Source organism: Prunus avium, chromosome 2 (genome assembly GCF_965620075.1).
Source record: "Prunus avium chromosome 2, drPruAviu1.hap1.1, whole genome shotgun sequence".
NCBI lineage: Eukaryota > Viridiplantae > Streptophyta > Magnoliopsida > Rosales > Rosaceae > Prunus > Prunus avium.
In genome coordinates this window covers 32,187,041-32,208,152 of record NC_142285.1, presented here as the reverse complement: position 1 = coordinate 32,208,152, position 21,112 = coordinate 32,187,041, and the positions used below count along the sequence as shown (strand labels likewise).

Below are 21,112 nucleotides of genomic sequence, written 5' to 3'. Positions count from 1 at the left end.
ATATGGATAATCATGATTACGATGATGATTATTACGACGATGATGATGATGAGGATTATGATGGTGATGGTGATGAGGATTATGATGATGAGGATGATGATGATGATGATGATGATGACGACAGTGTTTTCTCACTGCTTGTGCAGGATGAAATTGATCAACATGAGTTTGACAGCCCCGAAAGTGATAATTATACTCTGTATCTGGATGGTTCAAATCCAACCCTTCATCAATATCATGATCAAGATGATGATTATGATGAGGGCAATTTGACAGAGCCATTGTCGTCCCCACCAAGATCTGCATCATATTTTGACTGCAACATGTGCATGAAAATGGCAAGAGAGCCAGTTGTGACTTGTTGTGGGCATTTATATTGCTGGCCTTGTTTGTACAGTTTGTTGAGTCAAAGGGAGTGTCTTGTTTGCAAGAGTAAAGTGTTTGATTCTTTGATCACTCCTATTTACAACACCAAACCTCAACTCCGGCTTCAATGTGCCACCAAGATCAAGGGGGCTTTTTCGTCTATCTTGAAGATTTCAATTAATTTAGTCCGGATTGTATTTTGGTTGTTTATTATGCAATCCTTTATGTAATTCAGAAAGAAGCTACACTCTGTAGCATGCTATATTAAATTTAGGTTCTTTTACTATATATTTCCTCCTTTTTGTTTTGTGTTTCTTGATTTACCTTCTTAATTTACTCTCATAATTTACCTTTGCTCTAGATAATTTTTTTTTTTGGACGAAACCTTTGTTCTAGATAATTGGTTATTAATACAGAAAAAGAAAAGTCTTAGAAATGGGAATTCAAAGAAAAACATTGGACAATTGATAGGAGAAGTGCGAGGCTGATACTTATGTTCTCCTTTTGGCTTTATCAATGAAGTAATAGGGGCAAAAGTAGAATTTTAAGTTTGGTGAGAAACACATTAAACACTAAAAACATATTAACTTGTACTACTTGCCAAATACACAAGTCCTCAATTGTTCCAAGCATAGTCAATTTATGCTAATATAACTCAATGATCCCATTGAGTTAAAGAAATCTGTAGAAACTCAAAGCTGTTTGAACATCGAACATGTCGGTACACAACCCGATTCTATTACATTGATGATAGTTAATAATGATTCATATAGCTCTTCTAACAATTTGGAAAACAAATAATAACTCTTTAACCAAACCTCAAAATCGACTAACTATTACCCAATAAGTTACAAACATGATATCCTCACCCGACAAAAGCGGCAATGGAAGAAGTAACATTTATCACAAGTTTTTGTTTTCTTCTGTTACTACTTATGTATGATTACCATGAATGGCACCCTTATGTCTCTTTGCTACTTTCAATGAGACTAGAGGCAGCAAGACATTAAGCATTTAACCAAGGGAACACTTTGGGTGAAGAAGGCAACCGAGCTGTAAGAACTTCAACTCCTGTCTCTGTCACCTACACATATGTAGGAAGAAATAACAATGAAATTAGAGATGTATACATAGATGCATTCAGCACAGACATAATTAACCAGGAATTAAACTCGGACAAACCTCCCTTCGACACCAATATTAAATAACTATCCCCGTGTTCCTAAGGAGCTCGCCTACTAAATTTCAGTGCGGTATTTGTCAATGGGTGGCATTGCAATCCAATGTAGATAGATTAATTATGGCAGATTCGATTCAAGACAACTATTAAGCTACTTGTTTTGTTGCTCCAATTGAGTCCAACCTGCAAATCTTCCTTCCTAATTCGTATTATCTATCAAACTTTTTATTTAAGGATCATATCCACACCACTTGGAAGTTATAATGCTATGCTACAGCGAATACAAATACTTGAGCTGTCTTAAAACCCAGAACAAGTCTCACAAATGGTTTTCGTGATAAATTGAAATGCGGATCATTCCAAAGAATTTCAATACTATATGCACATAAGAAAAGAATAAAGAAAAAGGTCTTCTAATAATGATGGAGCAGTGACGGTTACATAAGTTGAAACATATTACGCATGAAACATAAACTGCACAGTTACCAGGAGTGTGTGCTCAAATTGAGCACTGCGCTTGCCATCTGCTGTAACAGCAGTCCATCCATCGGGCCACATCCGATCACGCCAAACCCCTATCCATATTTTATTTTGTTTGTTAATATGTTGCTAGCAAATGAAGAAACCTATCACCCATATGCTCATAAAACAAACTTTCAAAATACCTGCATTGATCATAGGTTCAATTGTAAAAGTCTGTCCCGCTTTCATCACACCAACAGCTTTATTTCCTGCTTGGTTAAGGCAAAAAACATTACAGGTGCAAGCAAGAAAATGTATGATTCATACATATACAGAAGCTTCCTTATCGAACATACTTGCATAATGGGGAATATTTGGTGCACAATGAAAAAGCTCCCCAATACCATGACCGCAATATGATTTCACCTGTTGGTGCAATACAAAATTACCATAATCTGTATGCCATATCTTAAAATAAAAAATGCAGCACAATTCCAAGCTCGAAGTTACAAATTACCACAGAGAATCCCGACATTGTCGCATGGCGATTAATGACTTCACCGACTTCACGAAATCGCATTCCAGGTTTTACTGCACACGACAACAAAAAACAATCAGGAATAATCTTTTCCTTTTGTACTTTTAATCTGCAAACAATTGAAATTATTATAGTGAACTGTCCAAATCAGGGTTAAATAGGCTGACTTCTCGGCATGTCAGTTATCATGAGGTGACAACATTCCATGTATCATTAAAATATTTCCACACAATTTACTAACACAATTAAGCAAAAACATAACCACAAAAATATTTCAAGAATGATTACTTGCAACTTCCATGGAACCAAAGAAAATGTAAAATCAATATTGGATAAAACAATTATTATAACATATAAAACCCTCAAAACGAAAAGTCTAGGAAACAAGTGAAAATTTTACAAAAGCAAAGATCACTCGTCAATTTCTGGCCATTTATTTTAAGAATGACACTCAGTGAATTCTGGTGATTCAGGTGACTACTTTCAGATTTTATGAATATCAACATAAACTATTTTCCTCGAACACATTTCATTACATATGAAAATTTTACATCCTCCCAAAAGGCAAGACTAATTGCTTCCAAACAAAGAGATGTGGTGCAATTGAATTGCAAGATTGTTAAAGCAATACTTGGTGACAGATGCACTAAAGAAATATTAAAAAGAAGCTGTTATTAAATCGTGTTCTTAATGTCAGTTCCAAATTCTTGTTTAGGGTCTCAAAAAAATTTACAAAAACGACACGAGAGGGATAGCAGTCTCTTAGAATTGTTATATTATATATGGTGCGCATACCAATAGATATTGCTTTCTCCAAGCACTCATAAGTAGATTGGACTAGCCGTTGAGACTCTTCCTCAACATTTCCCACAAAGTATGTTTCATTTAGATCACCTGCAGTTTAACAGTTGTTCATGAAAAGAACTTGTTCAAACTTGAACTACATGTTAAATGCGTAGAAGAATTGTTACCATGGACGCCTTTATAATACACGGTCACATCAACATTGACGATATCACCATCCTCTAATTTTCTGGAGCAAAAGTTTCAATAAGATGCAACATAAAAGAAGTCAAAAATACTGTCCAAGAGATTTTAACAACTATATTCTTTTTCTTTTTTTTAAAACAGTTAACTATTCTGAAGTAGAATTAAAAAGAAGAAAGAAACAAATGCAGGCAAAACAAAGCATTAGCGGTTAACCAAATATTAGAAGGCTTAATTTCTCCGGTATGTACCCCTAACACAAAACAAGACTTAGTTATGCCAGCCCAGTAATGTTACCAAAGTGCTATTTTATTAATACAGTACTTCAAAACCCAAAACTGACCAGAAACAAAACAAGAGAGAAACAAAGTACAATATACAGGAATATAATGTGTTTTAAGACAAAGGTATATTAAACATACTAACTGAAACAGTTATCCATATTCTTTTTCCTCCCTTCAGTCCCCTCCCTCCCAAAATTAAAGAAAATAAATAAATCTCAAATGAATAGGTACAACGCATACCTGGCGTCAGGAATCCCATGGCAAATTACTTCATTGACTGACCTGCAACAAAGACAAAAAGCAAAATGCAATTACAAAGTCAATACCATACAATCTGAATAAAGTTCGTTGAAAATGTACACAAAAAAGTACCTACGTGCAGCAAGACTTGGGGAAGAAATGATAATTGAGAGGAGATGGATATCCACCTGCAGTGGTTAAAAGCCAAAACATCATTACAACAGCCATTTTCTATTCTGGACAATAAAACATGCAAATATGCATACATAAAACATGGCCACTACAAAGCATACAACTGATCTTATTAGAGACAAATAGCAATAAATAGGGAAAAAATAAAAATAAAATAAAACTTGAATTAGAAAAAAAAAAATTGCCATGTCAACGAGGTATGGTCAAAGTCTTGATGAGTATAAGATATAAACCATTACAATAATGGACAAAGAAACATAATTATTGGAATACTAAACAAAATGAAAAGACATACCCTCAGCAATAGTAGCCTCATGGACCACCCGATCAATTTCATCAGTTGTGATACCAGGTCGGATTACACTAGCAGCTTTATCCAAGACCTTCCTTGCAATCTAGCAAAACAGTTATGACGAGAACATCAAGATATCAGTAAATTAAGAACATAAAGTCGAATGTAAGAGCAAGATTAATAAAAACCAAACAGAGAAAATCCTTCTTGAAAGAGTCAACTGGTATTATAACTTTGTCTAGCATTCAGTACTTGTATAGCAACACATTAACAAGTTTTTCAGTTTAAAGGCATACAACAGATGTTTGCCGTGAAACGATGCCTGCAGCACGTTATGAAAAGAAGTATTTACATGATGCAGCAAGCTAATACTGTTTAATTAAAACAAAACTTTAGGGGAACAAAAGGAAAGAATTAACTGGCACTTACTAGACAAGTTTCTCGCATTCTCTCAATTTGTTCCGGTTTCTTGATCTTCAAAAAGAATATATCATTCATCATTTAGAAAGAAAGAAAAATGAATAAAATATAAAGGAAAAGGAAAACCTAGAAAGGAAAAAGTCTGACTCATTATGTATGACTTATGAGGTTTTCAAGTAAATGCTTACCTCGACAACATGCTGCAGATCACTATTGGGCTCAACTTTTGGAGTTCCCTGCAATAGATTTCTTTAATAAGGTTAACAATATAATGACAGGTAGAAATGGCAACAAAATGCAGCACTTCATTTCCATTTAGATCACCAATAGATGAAGCACTATATCTACTCAAATTTTGGTCGTTTGAACTACAACTTACATCAGCTGCCCAATCAGGTAGATCAATATGAGCAGGTACTACACGCTTACTAGATATAGGATACGGCCTCAATGTCCTGCATAAGACATAGCAACTTCCATGAAGAAATTCAAATGCGCATGTACAAGACATGAAATGAGGTAAAAGGAGTAAACTGATAGCACATGTGATTTGCTAAAAAAAAATATATGTTCCATCCAATGCTATTAGCTAGCAATAGCCTAGCTGACATCATATCCATGATACATAAATTTCGAAATATAAAACAAATAATTCCAAGCATCAGAACCATCAAACTTAAATATCAGAAAAAAATTAATATGAAATAAAAGGGAGAAAAACACATAGAAGTATACCCAGTCCAATCAAAATAGGGAAGCTTTGGTGTTCGAGCCTGTCCTTTCTTCAAGCAATATAGCCAACCTTCATTATCTGGAGTACCTGTCCCAGGTTCGGATGGCTTGGCCTTTAGATGCACTGACTTATGAGAGCTCCAAGAAGCCTTAAAACAATCCTGAGTACTGTTAAGAGATGCAAACTTTCATCAACACGAAAAACAAATAAATCACTTTCAAGCTTCTATTAACACATCTAAAGTACATTGTCAAACTGAAGTGCCAATGTGTGAAAACTCCTGAATGAAGTTAAACACTTGAAATGCTCAACTCACTGACAATCACTACATACCCCCAAGTTTTGCCAATAAAACTATATGACACTAGAATTTAGCATTAGTACAAAGAAGGAAATTGTTACAAACCAGAAAGCAGCCGTTTCACGAGGAAGCTTCAATTGCACACATTTGGGACACCTGCAAATAAAAGTCAAAGTTAACTAACAAAACTCAGTAAACCACCACAAAGTTCCATCTTTTAATTCTTCAACACCCCAAGCATATAAGAATAGAGCATTTTACAATTAGTAGCGCAAAGATTAAAGCTTTAGAAATTGAAATGGGAACCCTCTGCTCCAAAAGGTTTCCAAATGTTTTGAAACAACATATTCACTTTTTCCAAACACAATTAGCTATGAATCTTTGACCCACCAAAGAAAAAGTACATAAATTTATCATAATCTTTTTACAGAAATTATCAGATAGAAGAGAGGCTTGCTGAAATTGAAAAACTGAAAGAGAAAATTTTACATACTGAAGCTGGGCAGGTTTGCCGCAACTAGCACAGGACAAGCTAGCTGGTTCAGCCACATCTGAACCACCGGCCATAATCGCATTCGATGGTTTTGACAATGACCTCACGAGAGCCGTCTGATGTGATTACCGGAGAGGTCAATTGCTCGGTTATTCAGTATCAGAGTGATCACAGAGGGGGCTAGGGTTTGAGTTGAGAGGGAAATAAGTTGGAGATTTCTGTATTTATACAATGTTTTATCAACTCCTTTTTTTAAGTCGTCTTTTTTTCTTTTAAATCTACTAGCAGGATATTTAAACTTTAAATTTATTCTAATATTCCGACCAAAAAATTAATTAATTATTCTAATATTGTCAGGAAAAATATCACTACATAAAAATTAACTTATGTATTTATAATTTTATACATTGGTTATTTCTTTAAAACTTTTATTTCGGAAGAAAAATTACGGTCTACAAATAATATGATACTTGTCAAAAATAACATAATACTTAAACGTGAGTAATTATTCTTGAACACTTGAGCTACAAATCTATTACCATTAAAAAATATATTTTTTTGTTGAATACCATGGTTGTGTTGTTTTGCTTGTGAGGTCTACCAACAAGAAAATAGTTTCTTACTTTTAGTTTTAGCATATTTTAAGCTTTTCAGTCCCTTTTTTTGTTTTTTTCTTTTTCGCCAAGGCTTTTCAATCCATATTATCTTCATATAATTTTACATCAGATGCTCAAAAGTTTATTAAGAGTTGATAGAAAATAAACCACATAAATATTCTTACAAGATCAAACAGCTACTACTCATATATTTTGGCCTGGATATTGTAGACATACATATATTTTGGTTGTGGTCCTTTAATTATATTCCAGGCCAGAATGGCACACCAGTGGCTGGAAGCCAAAACTGTCCCTGAATGAATTTATTAACTGTGAAAGGGCTAGCCTCCTGAGGACTATCGAGCACACGAAAACCAGGCCACTTAACCCTCTGTTGAGTTGATGCCCCAGTCCCTATATTCATATACTCCCCATAGAACAATGTTGAAAGTCCATAGCTGCCCCTCCATTCTTTCCACCCCTTTGGATCAATCAAGCCATCCAGGTCAGTTTTCATAAACACAGTCCTTGAAAACCTCTTCCATGGCCTGCCCAAATAGCTCCTAAATGAGCCCTGGACCCTTGCAAACTCCGGTGCAGGTCTAACGCGACAACCGTGGATTACAATCCCTGTGGTCTCCAATTCCTTGTCGCGGCCTTGCGCAGTGATCATGTTGTTAGGATCGGATAGTGCTAGAATAGAAATCGCCACAACTCAAATAACAGTATAAGCAGAAAAATAAAGAACACCGGGAATTAACGTGGTTCGGCAATGCCTACGTCCACGGGGCAGCAATATAAATTTCTTCCACTATAACAAAATAATGGGTACAATAAGAAAGGTCTTACCAAGCCAATGCCCAGGGCTTGATGATACACACAGAGAAAGTACAATGACACCACACTATACTCTCCTGTTTTACCTCACTCACACACTTGGAGTGGTACACAATTAACTCTCTCACTCTCACAGAATTGGAGTGGAATACTGATGGCTGTTTGGATGGTGTTCTCTCACTTCTCTCTCTTGCTCTCGGCTTCTCCAACTCTCTCTGACTCTTCAACACAACACACACACCACTTTCTTCCGCATGCACACTTGCATGTCCTTTTATATTTGAGAAAGGAAAAGTTTGGAAGCTTTTAGATTTTTCTTCCAACGGATGGCAGCATCATTTGCTTGAGACACCATCATTGGCTAAAGACACCATCATTAGCTAAAGACATCATCATATCATGTTGGCTTCATCATTGTGTTGGTTTCTCTTTTGACCACCGAAAGAATGTTTTTCCATCATGGGCTGGACCCATGGTATTATGCCAACAATCTCCCCCTCCAGACCATGAGGGAGGAATACCGTGCATGACCCCAAATTTAATTGAAGTCCATTCCAGTAGCTTTGATGCAAAAATTCAGCTTCTGTTTAGCGACAATCTTTGTCAGCATGTCTGATAGATTCTTGTCAGTATGAATCTTCTTTAACTGCAGCAACTTGTCTTCAATGGCTTCTCTTATCCAATGATATCGTACATCAATGTGTTTGGTGCGGGAATGATATGTTGAATTCTTGCTCAAATCAATAGCACTCTGACTGTCACAGTAGACTACATAGTCTTCTTGCTTCAAACCCAATTCTTGAAGGAACCGCTTCATCCATAACAACTCCTTGCATGCTTCTGTAGCTGCAATGTACTCAGCTTCTGTTGTGGATAAAGCAACACACTTTTGCAACTTGGATTGCCAAGATACAGCTCCCCCTGCAAAAGTAAACAAGTACCCAGAAGTAGATTTTCTGCTGTCAAGGTCTCCTGCCATGTCAGCATCAGTAAATCCTTCTAGAATCGGTTTGGAACCACCAAAACACAAGCACATTTTTGATGTACCCTTCAAATATCTTAAAATCCACTTGACTGCTTCCCAGTGGTCCTTTCCTGGATTGGAGAGATATCTGCTCACCACTCCTACTGCATGAGCAATGTCTGGTCAGGTGCACACCATGGCATACATAAGACTCCCTACAGCAGAAGAATAAGGAATAGAAGCCATTTTCTCCTTTTCTGCATCTGTACTCGGGCATGACTTCTTGCTTAGCTTGAAATGATTTGCTAGAGGTGAACTCACTGGTTTGGCTCCTTTCATGTTGAACCTTTCAAGCACCCGTTCAACATACCTCTCTTGTGACAGCCACAGCTTCTTGGATTTCCTGTCACGAACAATACGCATGCCCAAAATCTGTTTTGCTGGTCCTAAATCTTTCATGTCAAAGTACTTGGACAGCTCTTCCTTTAGCTTCCTAATCATATAAGCATCTTGACCAACAATTAACATGTCATCAACATATAACAGAAGTATTATGAATTTACCTCCCGCGAATTGTCGGATGTAGACACATGGATCTGCAACTGTCCTGTTGTATCCATGACTCATCATGAATGAGTCGAACTTCTTGTTCCACTGCCTTGGAGCTTGTTTAAGTCCATATAGACTTTTCTTCAGCTTGCAGACCATGTCTTCCTTCCCTTTAACTTTAAACCCTTCAGGTTGCTCCATATATATCTCCTCTTCTAAATCTCCATGAAGGAATGCAGTCTTCACATCTAGTTGTTCAAGTTCAAGATCCATGCTAGCTGCCATACCCAAGATAACACGGACAGAGGTCATCTTCACCACTGGGGAGAAAATTTCGTCATCGTCAATGCCTTTCTTCTGACCAAAACCCTTCACTACCAAGCGAGCCTTGTACTTCGTCATCTGCTCATCCTTTTTCAGTTTGAATACCCATTTATTTTTGAGTGCCTTTCTCCCTTCCGGTAGCTTCACCAGCTCATAAGTATCATTCTTCAATAAGGAATCCATCTCAGACTCCATTGCCTTCAACCATTTGTTACTGTCTTTGTGATCTATGGCCTCTTTATACGTCTCGGGCTCTCCATCATCTGTCAGCAGGATATAATCCGATGAAGGATACTTGGTAGTTGGACGTCTGTTTCTGGTGGATCTTCTTGGCTGAGCTTCAGTCTCTTGTAAGGCTGAATGCTCCCCCTGATCAAGCTCCTCATCATTTCGCTCTTCCTGATCAGGCTCCCCCTGATCAGTTATCTCTGATGTCCCTTCAGCAGCTTCTTCTGGCATGTCACCGCGTGCTTCTTTATTTGAAATTAAAGGGTCAACAGCCTTTTCAATCACATTTTCAGGTTGAGCCTTCTCCTTAGGGTCAGCTAGTGTTTGATCTTCATAAAAGATCACATCTCTGCTTCTTATGAATTTCTTTGCCTTTGGGTCCCACAATCTATAGCCAAATTCTTCACCTCCATAACCAAGGAAGACACACGGTGTGGCCTTGTAGTCTAGCTTTGATCTTTGCTCCTTGGGCACATGCACAAACGCCTTGCAGCCAAACACCTTCAGATGAGAGTAAGACACATCTTTTCCAGTCCACACTCTTTCTGGAACATCAAGGCCCAAGGGAACTGATGGGGATCTGTTGATCAGATAACATGCTGTCATCACGGCTTCACCCCAGAACTGCTTGGATAATTTTGCAGTCCTTAGCATACACCTGACTTTTTCCATGATGGTCCGGTTCATTCTTTCAGCTACGCCGTTGTGCTGTGGTGTACCAGGAACTGTCTTCTCATGCCTTATGCCATGCTTTGCACAGTATTCTCTGAATTGTTGAGATGTATATTCCCCACCATTATCGCTGCGGAGACACTTGAGAGATCTCCCAGTTTCTCTCTCCACCATGGCATGGAACTCCTGGAATGTCTGGAACACCTGGTCTTTGGTTTTCAACAAATACACCCAAACCTTTCGTGAAGCATCATCGATATAAGTAACAAAATATTTATTCCTTCCTAGTGACTCCACTTCCATGGGACCACACACATCAGAGTAAACAAGTTCCAACAAATTTTCTTTCTTTGTAGATGGTGTAGAAAAACTAACTCTATGTTGTTTTCCAAATAAACAAAACTCACAAGAATTTTTATGCGTACCTTTGGCAAAGGGAATGAAAGACTTCTTTGCCAGAACTTGTAGGCCTTTCTCACTCATGTGGCCTAACCTCTTGTGCCACAATTCTGGTGAAGAGTCCTCCACTGGGTTCAACTCATTTTTGCAGACCTTGGCATATGACCTGTATAAGGTGCTACAAAGATTTGCTCTAGCAATCACCATGGAGCCCTTGGTAAGCTTTAATTTTCCTTGGCCAATATAATGCTCAAAACCTTGTCGGTCAAGAACACCAACAGATATCAGATTGAGACGCAGCTCTGAAACGTGTCTCACATCTTTCAGCAGCAACTGGCATCCAAGATTAGTCTCGAGACAGATATCACCAATTCCAAGAATTTTGGAGTAGCTATTATTTCCCATCTTTACTATGCCAAAATCTCCTTCCTTGTATGTACTGAAGAACTCTCTTTCGGAAGTGGCATGAAACGAAGCGCCATTGTCAAAAATCCATTCGGTGCCTTGATCATGATGACCCATGTTTAGGCATTCTTCAACAGAGAGAATCTCAGTTTCATTGCCGCTTAAGACTGCTGCGGTGTTGTTGCTTTCTTCTCTCTTTTGGTTGTCGCCTTCATTTCTCCTTTGGTTGTGACCTTCGTTTTGCAGTTTCTTCCATGCACGGCAATGCTTCTTCATATGGCCCTCTTTGCCGCAATGATGGCAGCTTCCTCTAAATCTTGATCTGGAGCGACTTGGGTTCTTTCCACGACCTCTTAGTCCTCTACTCTTGCTCCTTCCTCTGTTTTCTGTCACATGTACTTGGCTGCTTTCGATGCCTGAAACTTTTCTCCTTGTTTCTTCATTAAACATGCTATCTTTAACACTATCTATAGTAAGAACACCATTGGGAGCAGAGTTACTTACAGTCACCACAAAGGTTTCCCAACTATCTGGCAAGGAACCCAGCAGCAAAAAAGCTTGCCACTCAGTGTCAATCGTCATTTTCATAGTTGCCAATTGGTTGACCAGATTCTGGAAGTTGTTCAGGTGCTCCGTCACACTCAAACCGTCCTTGTACTTCATATTGATGAGCTCCTTGATCAAGAAGGCTTTCTTGGCTGCGGTCTTCTTCTCGAACAAGGATTCAAGCTTCTCCCAAAGAGAGTGCGCATCTGTTTCATTAGACACATGGTGAAACACGCTGTCATCCACCCATTGTCTAATGTTGCCGATAGCTTTACGGTTCAGCTTTGTCCATTCGGCATCAGACATTGTTGCTGGCTTGGCCTTTGCACCTTCAATTGGTTCATGTAGGTCTTTGCAGTAAAGAATATCCTCCATCCTTGGTTTCCAGGTCACCCAATTGGAGTTGTTGAGTTTGATCATAGAGCTTCCTTCCATTCTGCACTATTCACGAGCACTGTTCACGAGCACTATTCACGATGGAATTGCTTCCGGCTCTGATACCACTTGTTAGGATCGGATAGTGCTAGAATAGAAATCGCCACAACTCAAATAACAGTATAAGCAGAAAAATAAAGAACACCGGGAATTAACGTGGTTCGGCAATGCCTACGTCCACGGGGCAGCAATATAAATTTCTTCCACTATAACAAAATAATGGGTACAATAAGAAAGGTCTTACCAAGCCAATGCCCAGGGCTTGATGATACACACAGAGAAAGTACAATGACACCACACTATACTCTCCTGTTTTACCTCACTCACACACTTGGAGTGGTACACAATTAACTCTCTCACTCTCACAGAATTGGAGTGGAATACTGATGGCTGTTTGGATGGTGTTCTCTCACTTCTCTCTCTTGCTCTCGGCTTCTCCAACTCTCTCTGACTCTTCAACACAACACACACACCACTTTCTTCCGCATGCACACTTGCATGTCCTTTTATATTTGAGAAAGGAAAAGTTTGGAAGCTTTTAGATTTTTCTTCCAACGGATGGCAGCATCATTTGCTTGAGACACCATCATTGGCTAAAGACACCATCATTAGCTAAAGACATCATCATATCATGTTGGCTTCATCATTGTGTTGGTTTCTCTTTTGACCACCGAAAGAATGTTTTTCCATCATGGGCTGGACCCATGGTATTATGCCAACACATGTTTGATTGGGAGTTCATTGGCCTCCTCACAAAAATGTCACAATTTTGTAGCACCGCAATGGCATTACCGAATATGAAATCAATCGTGCCGTATATTTGACAGTCGCGATAAAATTGCCTATTCGCGTGGACATACAGTGTGTCTTGGTACCCTTTGATGCTGCATCGGTAGAATACTGCGACGTCTGAGCTCACCCTCAGTGCCACTGCCTGGTGCATTTCGGGACCTGCCGTGTTCTCAAATGTTATGTCCCTTGCCCAAAAACCATCCCCTGATACACCTGCCAAATGTATTCATAGCCAACCAAATAATCAAAACTCTAAACTTATTTATTTGCATTATTGTCCATGAAATTCATGGTCACCAGGATCAAAAATCTAACGCCAGCCGTAAACCTCTAAATTACTTACCGAATGTAGCTGAGTTTCGAGTTGTTGAACCTCCGCGACAGCTGTGACTACCGGTGACGATAGTTTTGTCAATGCCAGCACCAACAAGCATCACATTTACTATATTTCTATGAAGCTCCACCTTCTCTTGATACACACCGGATTTCACATAGATTATGACTCTTGGGGGTCGCCTGTGACCCATGCGAACAAGTGCAGCTACAGCCTCATTGATTGTTCTATGTGTTCCTGAACCATCTTGTGCCACCACAAAATTAGCCCTCGATGTTCCTGGACTCCATGATACTAAAAGCCCTTTATTTTGCTTGGGCTTCGGTTTTTGTCCCCTTGGTGGCACTCCTGTAAAGACATCACAAATTATCAGCCCTAGCCCAACTTTTTTGCTCTTCAATTCATCATTTATTTATGAAAACCTAGAATTTAATTCAATATGCACAGGTGGAGGAAGCCTAATCAAATTATGTGGAGCTAAATCAAGAACATTGAGTATAAACTAAACTTCTAAAGTTCTAACTACAAAATTAAAGATACACTTACAAAAACCCTGTTGCGAACAACTATTTTCACCTATTTTAGCAAGCTTTACTTGAAAGTATTAGCCTAAAAGATGGATTTATATAGAGGAATTCCTATCAGATCGATGCAATGAAGATGATACATGATTAACTATGTTTTTTGATCCTCGGAAAATATATATTCATGTTAGACAATATGCTCTAACTCAAATCACATTAATTAGGGTGTCAAAGGATTGAAGTTTTGTTCTAATAGTTAAATTTTTTTTATCTCTCCACCTATTGTCTATTGGTTTTGAGCTGATAATCACATTGTAATATAGTATGAAATATCATATTTTTCACATTTTAGGCTTAATGACTACACGTGCTCAACTTCATCCAATAATATATGTTATTCATGTATTTAGCCTGAGTGACGTTAGACGTAGGGGACACATTAAATGATGAAAGTTTTGCCTTAGGTCTTTAAAATATTTTATAGAAAATTTGGCATAAGTCCAATTATGAGGAGAGATATTGGGTGCAATCCACGTAGAAGTTGTTGTTGATCCAAGTCCTTTGACTTTTGCGCCACATAAGATTACATGCATTTTTCAATTTATTGATATTTACTTTTATTTTTTATTTATTTTTTGTTCCAATTATGCACCTAAAACATAAATAAGTAAATTATGAATTCATAAAACTAGTAAGTTATTGATTTGTAGGACATTAACTATCATATTTGATTTGAATTTAATTGCAAATCTATTTATTGAATTCTGAAATTTTCCCAAGGTATTTTGTAATAAGAGTTCATAAAAACTTCATACCTTAACAATAGGTAAGGTACCTATGCATACACCTCGTATGCAACATGTAGGTAATTAAACCTATAAATTACCTCTGGTCCAGGTAATTTAATCCATAAATTACCTATAGTTTAGGTAGTTATACCCTCTAGCCCAGGTAATTGTACTCATATAATATCTTGGCATGGATCTTTAAACTCAATTGAGATAAAAATCCATACAAAATTTATTTGGAAAACAAAAAGAAAAACACTATTACATGAAAGACAGGTACGTATGTATATAAATATGAAGCTCCAGAAAAAACTGCTCAAGAAAACTCAAGAAAAAAACACTTACCTATAAGGTAGGTACATATATATACAAGGAAAACACATTATATACATAAGGAAATACATACACATACACATATATATAAGGAAACACTGAATTTTAGGAAAGTGTTTTCATATAATTCCATTTATGATAGTGGCATATCCTGTAAATTTTTTAAAAATTATGGACATACTAATTGCTTAATTGGTGAGACTGGACTGCAATTGAAAAGAGAGAGCATGTGAACTGCATCCATTATATCTTGATGAAAGTGGACCTATATCTAAGAAGCCCAATATTTTAAACCTCCATTAGAAAATGGTTATCATTGCCAAATATATTAATTTGATGACACTTACTCTTACCCTCATGCATACCCTTCCCATAGAAAGCAAGAGCTTCACCAAGCACCATAGTCAAGTTTTCTGCCACCACACGATGCTCATCAGTCTTATTGAAACCCTTCTCATCCAAGCCATCCAAACAAGTCCTCTGGTTGGCAAGCACCCCACTGAGCCATGTTCGTGCGTCATCACCACTATAACTCTTATTTTTGGATAGCAACACCATGAGCCTAGCCGCACTCTCATCATATAGTTGAGCACAGTCTCTCAGAGCCACATCACCATCATTTGAAATATCATCGCTGCCCAATTCATGTAATTCAATTGAACTCTGGACCCAATTTGTGGCTTGAAGAACCCTATCTAGGGCAACCTGAATTGGGTTTGGCTGTTGGAGGCAGAAGGTGGAGGTAGCCATGGCTAATAAGAGGAAGAAGGTGGTGATGACTACAGAAGTGGACATTTTTGCTCAATAAAAAGTTACAGGAATTGATTGAAGAAGGGTGATGAAATGCATGAGCTTATTGTTCTGTTGATTAATTTATAGATGGATGAGGAAGCAACCACATGGACTTTTGTAGACAAGTGTCTCTGTGCTGAGGTGAGGTGGACTTTGCGAAGAGAGTTTACTCAGTGACTTTGAGGTGTCCTGGAAGAGAGTAGTGACAGTTGCACAAAGGGCCAGAGAAACTAGCTTGAAATGCACTTTCATCCCGAATTTTATGCGATTGTTCACGATCTTATTATAATTATATATCTCACTAAAGAAACCCAACAACAAAGTATATATTGCCACCTTTTCATATTATGTAATTGGGATAGCATACTATGAGATATCCTAAGTGCAATCTTTCACACTCGTAAGAGTGTTTAGAAAGCATTAATTGATGTAGGTTTTTATATATTAAGGAATACTAACGTACTGTGAGCACTGGCAGACTCAGGAATTTTTTAGCGGAGGTGCAATTTTGAAAGGCTAAAAACTCTTTGTGGATTGAACATCTAAGGTTTTTACCTAGATTGACCTTAGGTCCCTTCATGCATTCATATCATACATGAAAAATTGTTTTATGTAAAAATATTGACTAAGTATGAAAAATGATTTTTCGGAATAATCATTTTCTCAAGATAATTTTTGGTTGTTTTTATTCCTTACACATCAAGTAAGAAAACTTGATTTTATGGGATTTTAGTATGAAGTATATATTAACTTAATGAGCCATCATTTTTAGCCGAAATCGTATTTTGCACTAAAACCGATTTTTCATATTTTGATTTGGTGGGAATTTGATTTTCTAGTATTTTTATTTGAATCCAAGTGGGGGGTACTTCCTTATTTACATTGTAAACTTAAGTAAATGGAGTAATATAAAAATAAGTGAAAGTAAAAGGACAAAGACATTTACTTAAATGTTGAAAATGGAGATAAGGTAATCTGTATACCAGTTAGAGGTGTCAAACGGGCCGTGTCGGGCCGGTCCGTCAAATTTAAATTCGTGCTGGGCCGACCCATTTAATTTATCAGGCCGTGCTATGCAGGCCCATTTAATAAAATCATTGATCCCGGCCCAACCCAAAGCCCATGTCCACATTGAAACGGGCCAGGCCGGGCTCATGCCGTGCCCATGCTCGTGTCGTGCTCGTGCTCGTGCTCGTGTCGCGCCCGTGCTCATGCTCGTGCCATACTCGGGCCCAAGAACCAACCCATTTAATTTGAATTTTTTTCACTTGATTTTTTTTTCCACTAAATAATTCAAATTATAAACATTAAAAATATAATTAGAAGCAAGAAATTATGAACTATTTGAAAACATTAATCAATCAAACATCCAAACAATATGAAGGGGCGGAGGGCAAAAAGTGTCCAACTTCACAAAGTCCACTTCAACTTTTCATCTTTAAACAGCTTATTATTTTATATGTGAAGAAATGTCTTGCTTTGATTATAAGATAAGCGTATATGTCATATGTATTGATTAGATATCAAGTCCAATGTTGTTTAATTAATTTGTAGTTAATATTTTTAATTAATTAAGGACCCAAGTAATTTCCCTAAAATGAAAGACATCAAATATATGTTTATGATTAAAAATAAACATATAAACAATGACATTAGATGTCAAATTATTGCATTTTGACTTTTTGGGAAGAAAAAAATGCTAAATGGGAGGGGCTTGGGCTGTGCTTGAAGCGGGATTGGGCTCGTGCTGTGTTTGAAGCGAGCTCGGGCCATGGGACGGCCCGGTCCATTGGACCTATTTTTTTATCCCGGCTCGGCCCAAGTTTTCGTGTCGTGCCGTGCCGTGCCTCATTTAAACGGGCTGGGCTTGTGCCATGCTAGGCCGGCCCGTCCCGTTTGACACCTCTAATACCAGTTGAGCAAATGGGCAATTTGAAGCACCTACAATGATTTTTCTGGCGAGGGGAGATGCAGCTGCACCTCTTTGCACCTTAGTAGGTCCGCCACTGACTGTGAGATGTTGATGCATAAATTCTTTATATATCATCGATATGCACATATCAATGTATTGTGAGCTGTTGATGCATGATTCATGTGCATAAATTCTTTATATATCATCGAAATGCATGTATCAATCCTCCGTGCGCATTGACAACGAATGTAAATATATATATTTTTTGTAAATACCATCAAAAGTGTGTTGATTGTCAATTATCTAGATGTGCTTGAATCAACAACTATAATTAGCATTAAATCTTAATCCATGCCTTTAATCAAAGATAGACTTAGGTTGGGCATTTATGAATCATGATGCTCCTCCTTCTGGGATTCATTTTCTTAGGAAGTTGAGTCGTGTTCGATAGAGAAGAGAAGGAGCCTGAAACAACGTGGTGAGGAAACGAGTGAGTAGAGGTTGATTTGGCAATGTCAGAGAAGAGCTACGTGCCATGCAATAATTAAGTAACGTTTCCATTAATGTTTATTACATCCTCTGGTAAATTTGCTGCCTTCTGCTGACGGGAGTTTTAGGTAGAAAACAAATTTCAATCAAAGCAGTGGAAGTGATGGATTCGTTACACCTTAATTTGGGTCTTCTGCGAACATGCATTCTGGATAAAGCTTGGACATCATCATGTGACTGTATACATGTAAATATACAAAATTACAAAAGTGATCGAAAGTACCAGAATGCCCTCAACTTCATCCGGATCTATTTCCCATTTTTGGGTCCTTCTTATATAAATTTCCAATAAAGGCTGCCCAAAATTTACCCTCATTTTTTACAGAAAAAGTCACGGACTTAACGGCAAGGACCAACGTGTATGACCAAAATGTAACTGTAGATATAGTTCAGGCCCCATTGCTACAATTAAGCCAAAATTTTAATTCAATCTCTTCAAACATGTTGAGGTTCTTCAGCATAAACATATCAAACCAAGCTGATTATAAATCAATTTTTTGACCACATTTTATAAAGTGCATTGGCATGGCATGAATGAACAACAACATTCAAATCAAAACCAAAATCCAACCAGAAGATTTCTAAAAGAAGTCTCTATTGCATCAACAATCAGAATTTGAATTTCCAATGGTGTTCATGATCACAATTAGAAAAACTAAAACTGAACTGATACCTGCAGTCGAAATCAGAGGAGTTTGACACCGGCTTCCACCACACTGTCAACGACAGCTTTAACCTTACCATGATATTTCTGTTCTTTCTTCAACTGGACGGATAAAGCAGGGATGTTTTTGAGCAGGAGGCGCTCCCCTAATATCTTCCCTATCTTTGCAGCAGCAGCAACGTCGCGGCGTATCTCCATGCTTTCTCTCAAGGCCTTTTCCTGGGAGCTTGCAGAAGAGGCTACTGTGGCGGTTGGTGTGTGGATTACTTGGGCAGTTACGAATTTGTTTGTAAAGTGCATTTTCAGAACATAAGGCTTTAGATACTTTGTAATGCGCGGTGGCCTCACCGGAGGAATGCCCATCTCTCTCTGCAAATAAGTCACAAGTTTAACCATAAAAAAATTAAACAGGAAAGTCTAAGATCCGGGAGGCAACTGTAAAACTAAAGAAGAAACCAATAAATAAATAAATAACAGATTAAGAACAAAATCAATATCAAACAATTTAATTCAGTGTGAAAAACACAACAATATAACCAAATCAACAGCAGCTCGAAAACCCAGGTATTAAAATTTCTCAGAAAATAACATCAAAACGCACAGACACATACACAACAAGAAAGCAAGAATACAGAAACACAAAAATATGACAGAGAAGCCGAAACCAGTGCAGCACGGATATTACAGGGGGAGAAATTACCTCAGATTTGGATTTGATTGGCTTGGGTTTGGCGGTGCGGAGAAGATGCTAGGGGGATCGGGAGAGAAGCGCCAGCTCGATAGTGGATGAGTCGGCGAGAAGAGAAGAAGAGGTGGAAATGCAGAGAAGAGAAAACTATGGAAGAAAAAAAGATAATATGAGAGAGAGGGTGATGATGGACGGCGCACCGAAAAAGAAAGGGTAGGTTTTTCGAAGCCTCCTAGTATAGCCGAGCGGCTATACGTTTAAAATTCCTATTTATGGCGTATAGCCGCGCGGCTATACTTGTAACATTTCTATTTGAGGAGTTTAGCCGGGCGGCTACACTTTTAAAATTCCTATTTATGGAGTATAGCCTAGCCGAGCGGCTATACGTTTAAAATTCCTATTTATGAAGTTTAGCCGCGCGGCTATACGTGTAACATTTCTATTTAAGGAGTTTAGCCGGGCGGCTACACGTTTAAAATTCCTATTTATGGAGTATAGCCCACCGGCTATACTTGTAAAATTTATTTTTAACAAACATAGCCGCGTGGCAACACTTTTTTTATTTTTTATTTTTATTTTTTATCAAAGTGAGATAACTTCATTGAATCAACAATGTCATAGTACAAAGGAAAACTGGACCTTAGTAATGTAACAAATGTGGCTTCATTAAAACCTTGCCTTTAAAAACCCCCAAATGGGGGAAAATCCGGTCAAGGAAAAAGAGTACCACTACATCACATCCAGCAGAAATTAATTAAGAAAAAAATTTGTCACTGGCCAAAACATCAGAAATCCATAAAGGACCATCCTCTAACCACACTTTGAAATCCTGAGTCAGAAGTGCCTGCTTAGCCAATAGATGAGCAACCTGATTACATTCCCGAGGAGCAAATTGACAGGAAATATGAGTAAAATGATTAAAAAGGCCCTTGACTTCATCGACTAAAACACCCTCCACCGACCAGCATTCCTCAAAAGATTGAAGATTCATAATAATCTCCTTTGCATCCATTTCCATAATGACAGAAAGATGTCCCAGTTGACGTGCAATCTGTAATCCCAAAATTGCTGCATAAAGTTCAGTAGCTTTAGGAGAAAACATGCCGTGAAGACCTTTATAGCCAGCCATCATTAAATCACCCATATTATCCCGTATCACAACTCCCAAACCCCTAAATCCAAACAACAAATTGACAGCACCATCAACATTTATCTTCACAAAATTACCAGTAGGTGGAGACCAATGTCGTGCAAGATTATTTGTTGGAACACGAGATGGTAATAAAATAATAG

General features: G+C 37.9%; 3 protein-coding genes across 3 annotated transcripts; all 3 read right to left on the bottom strand.

Moving 5' to 3' along the window:
- Window positions 1–1,051: 1,051 nt before the first annotated feature.
- On the bottom strand, window positions 1,052–6,736 carry LOC110773790 (methionine aminopeptidase 1A-like). The gene is made up of 16 exons (XM_088249464.1): window positions 6,489–6,736; window positions 6,101–6,151; window positions 5,697–5,861; window positions 5,341–5,416; window positions 5,150–5,197; window positions 4,971–5,015; window positions 4,545–4,644; window positions 4,194–4,245; window positions 4,058–4,099; window positions 3,518–3,579; window positions 3,342–3,440; window positions 2,526–2,599; window positions 2,365–2,434; window positions 2,212–2,277; window positions 2,033–2,121; window positions 1,052–1,450 (listed from the first exon to the last, which is right to left on the bottom strand). The coding sequence occupies exons 1-16, from the start codon at window positions 6,560–6,562 to the stop codon at window positions 1,373–1,375; spliced, it is 1,191 nt and encodes a 396-aa protein (XP_088105590.1). The 5' UTR covers window positions 6,563–6,736; the 3' UTR covers window positions 1,052–1,372.
- Window positions 6,737–7,215: 479 nt separating this feature from the next.
- Window positions 7,216–16,060, bottom strand: LOC110773794 (Plant invertase/pectin methylesterase inhibitor superfamily). Its single transcript, XM_088249467.1, has 4 exons — window positions 15,562–16,060; window positions 13,579–13,917; window positions 13,168–13,448; window positions 7,216–7,757 (listed from the first exon to the last, which is right to left on the bottom strand). The coding sequence occupies exons 1-4, from the start codon at window positions 16,007–16,009 to the stop codon at window positions 7,347–7,349; spliced, it is 1,479 nt and encodes a 492-aa protein (XP_088105593.1). The 5' UTR covers window positions 16,010–16,060; the 3' UTR covers window positions 7,216–7,346.
- Window positions 16,061–19,045: 2,985 nt separating this feature from the next.
- Window positions 19,046–20,010, bottom strand: LOC110773793 (uncharacterized). The gene is made up of 2 exons (XM_088249466.1): window positions 19,832–20,010; window positions 19,046–19,500 (listed from the first exon to the last, which is right to left on the bottom strand). The coding sequence occupies exon 2, from the start codon at window positions 19,492–19,494 to the stop codon at window positions 19,153–19,155; it is 342 nt and encodes a 113-aa protein (XP_088105592.1). The 5' UTR covers window positions 19,495–19,500; window positions 19,832–20,010; the 3' UTR covers window positions 19,046–19,152.
- Between the last annotated feature and the right edge of the window lie 1,102 nt (window positions 20,011–21,112).

Bases quoted from the DNA above. Each gene is read 5' to 3' on its own strand.
- LOC110773790 (XM_088249464.1), bottom strand. From the start codon at position 6,562: ATGGCCGGTGGTTCAGATGTGGCTGAACCAGCTAGCTTGTCCTGTGCT. The intron at 5,862-6,100 runs GTTTGTAACAAT...ATCTCTTAACAG, and splicing joins CGTGAAACGGCTGCTTTCTG to TACTCAGGATTGTTTTAAGG. The intron at 5,198-5,340 runs GTAAGTTGTAGT...AATCTATTGCAG, and splicing joins TACCTGATTGGGCAGCTGAT to GGAACTCCAAAAGTTGAGCC.
- LOC110773794 (XM_088249467.1), bottom strand. From the start codon at position 16,009: ATGTCCACTTCTGTAGTCATCACCACCTTCTTCCTCTTATTAGCCATG. The intron at 13,449-13,578 runs GTAAGTAATTTA...TACATTTGGCAG, and splicing joins TCGAAACTCAGCTACATTCG to GTGTATCAGGGGATGGTTTT. The intron at 7,758-13,167 runs ATGTGTTGGCAT...GATCCTAACAAC, and splicing joins CAATGAACTCCCAATCAAAC to ATGATCACTGCGCAAGGCCG.
- LOC110773793 (XM_088249466.1), bottom strand. From the start codon at position 19,494: ATGGGCATTCCTCCGGTGAGGCCACCGCGCATTACAAAGTATCTAAAG.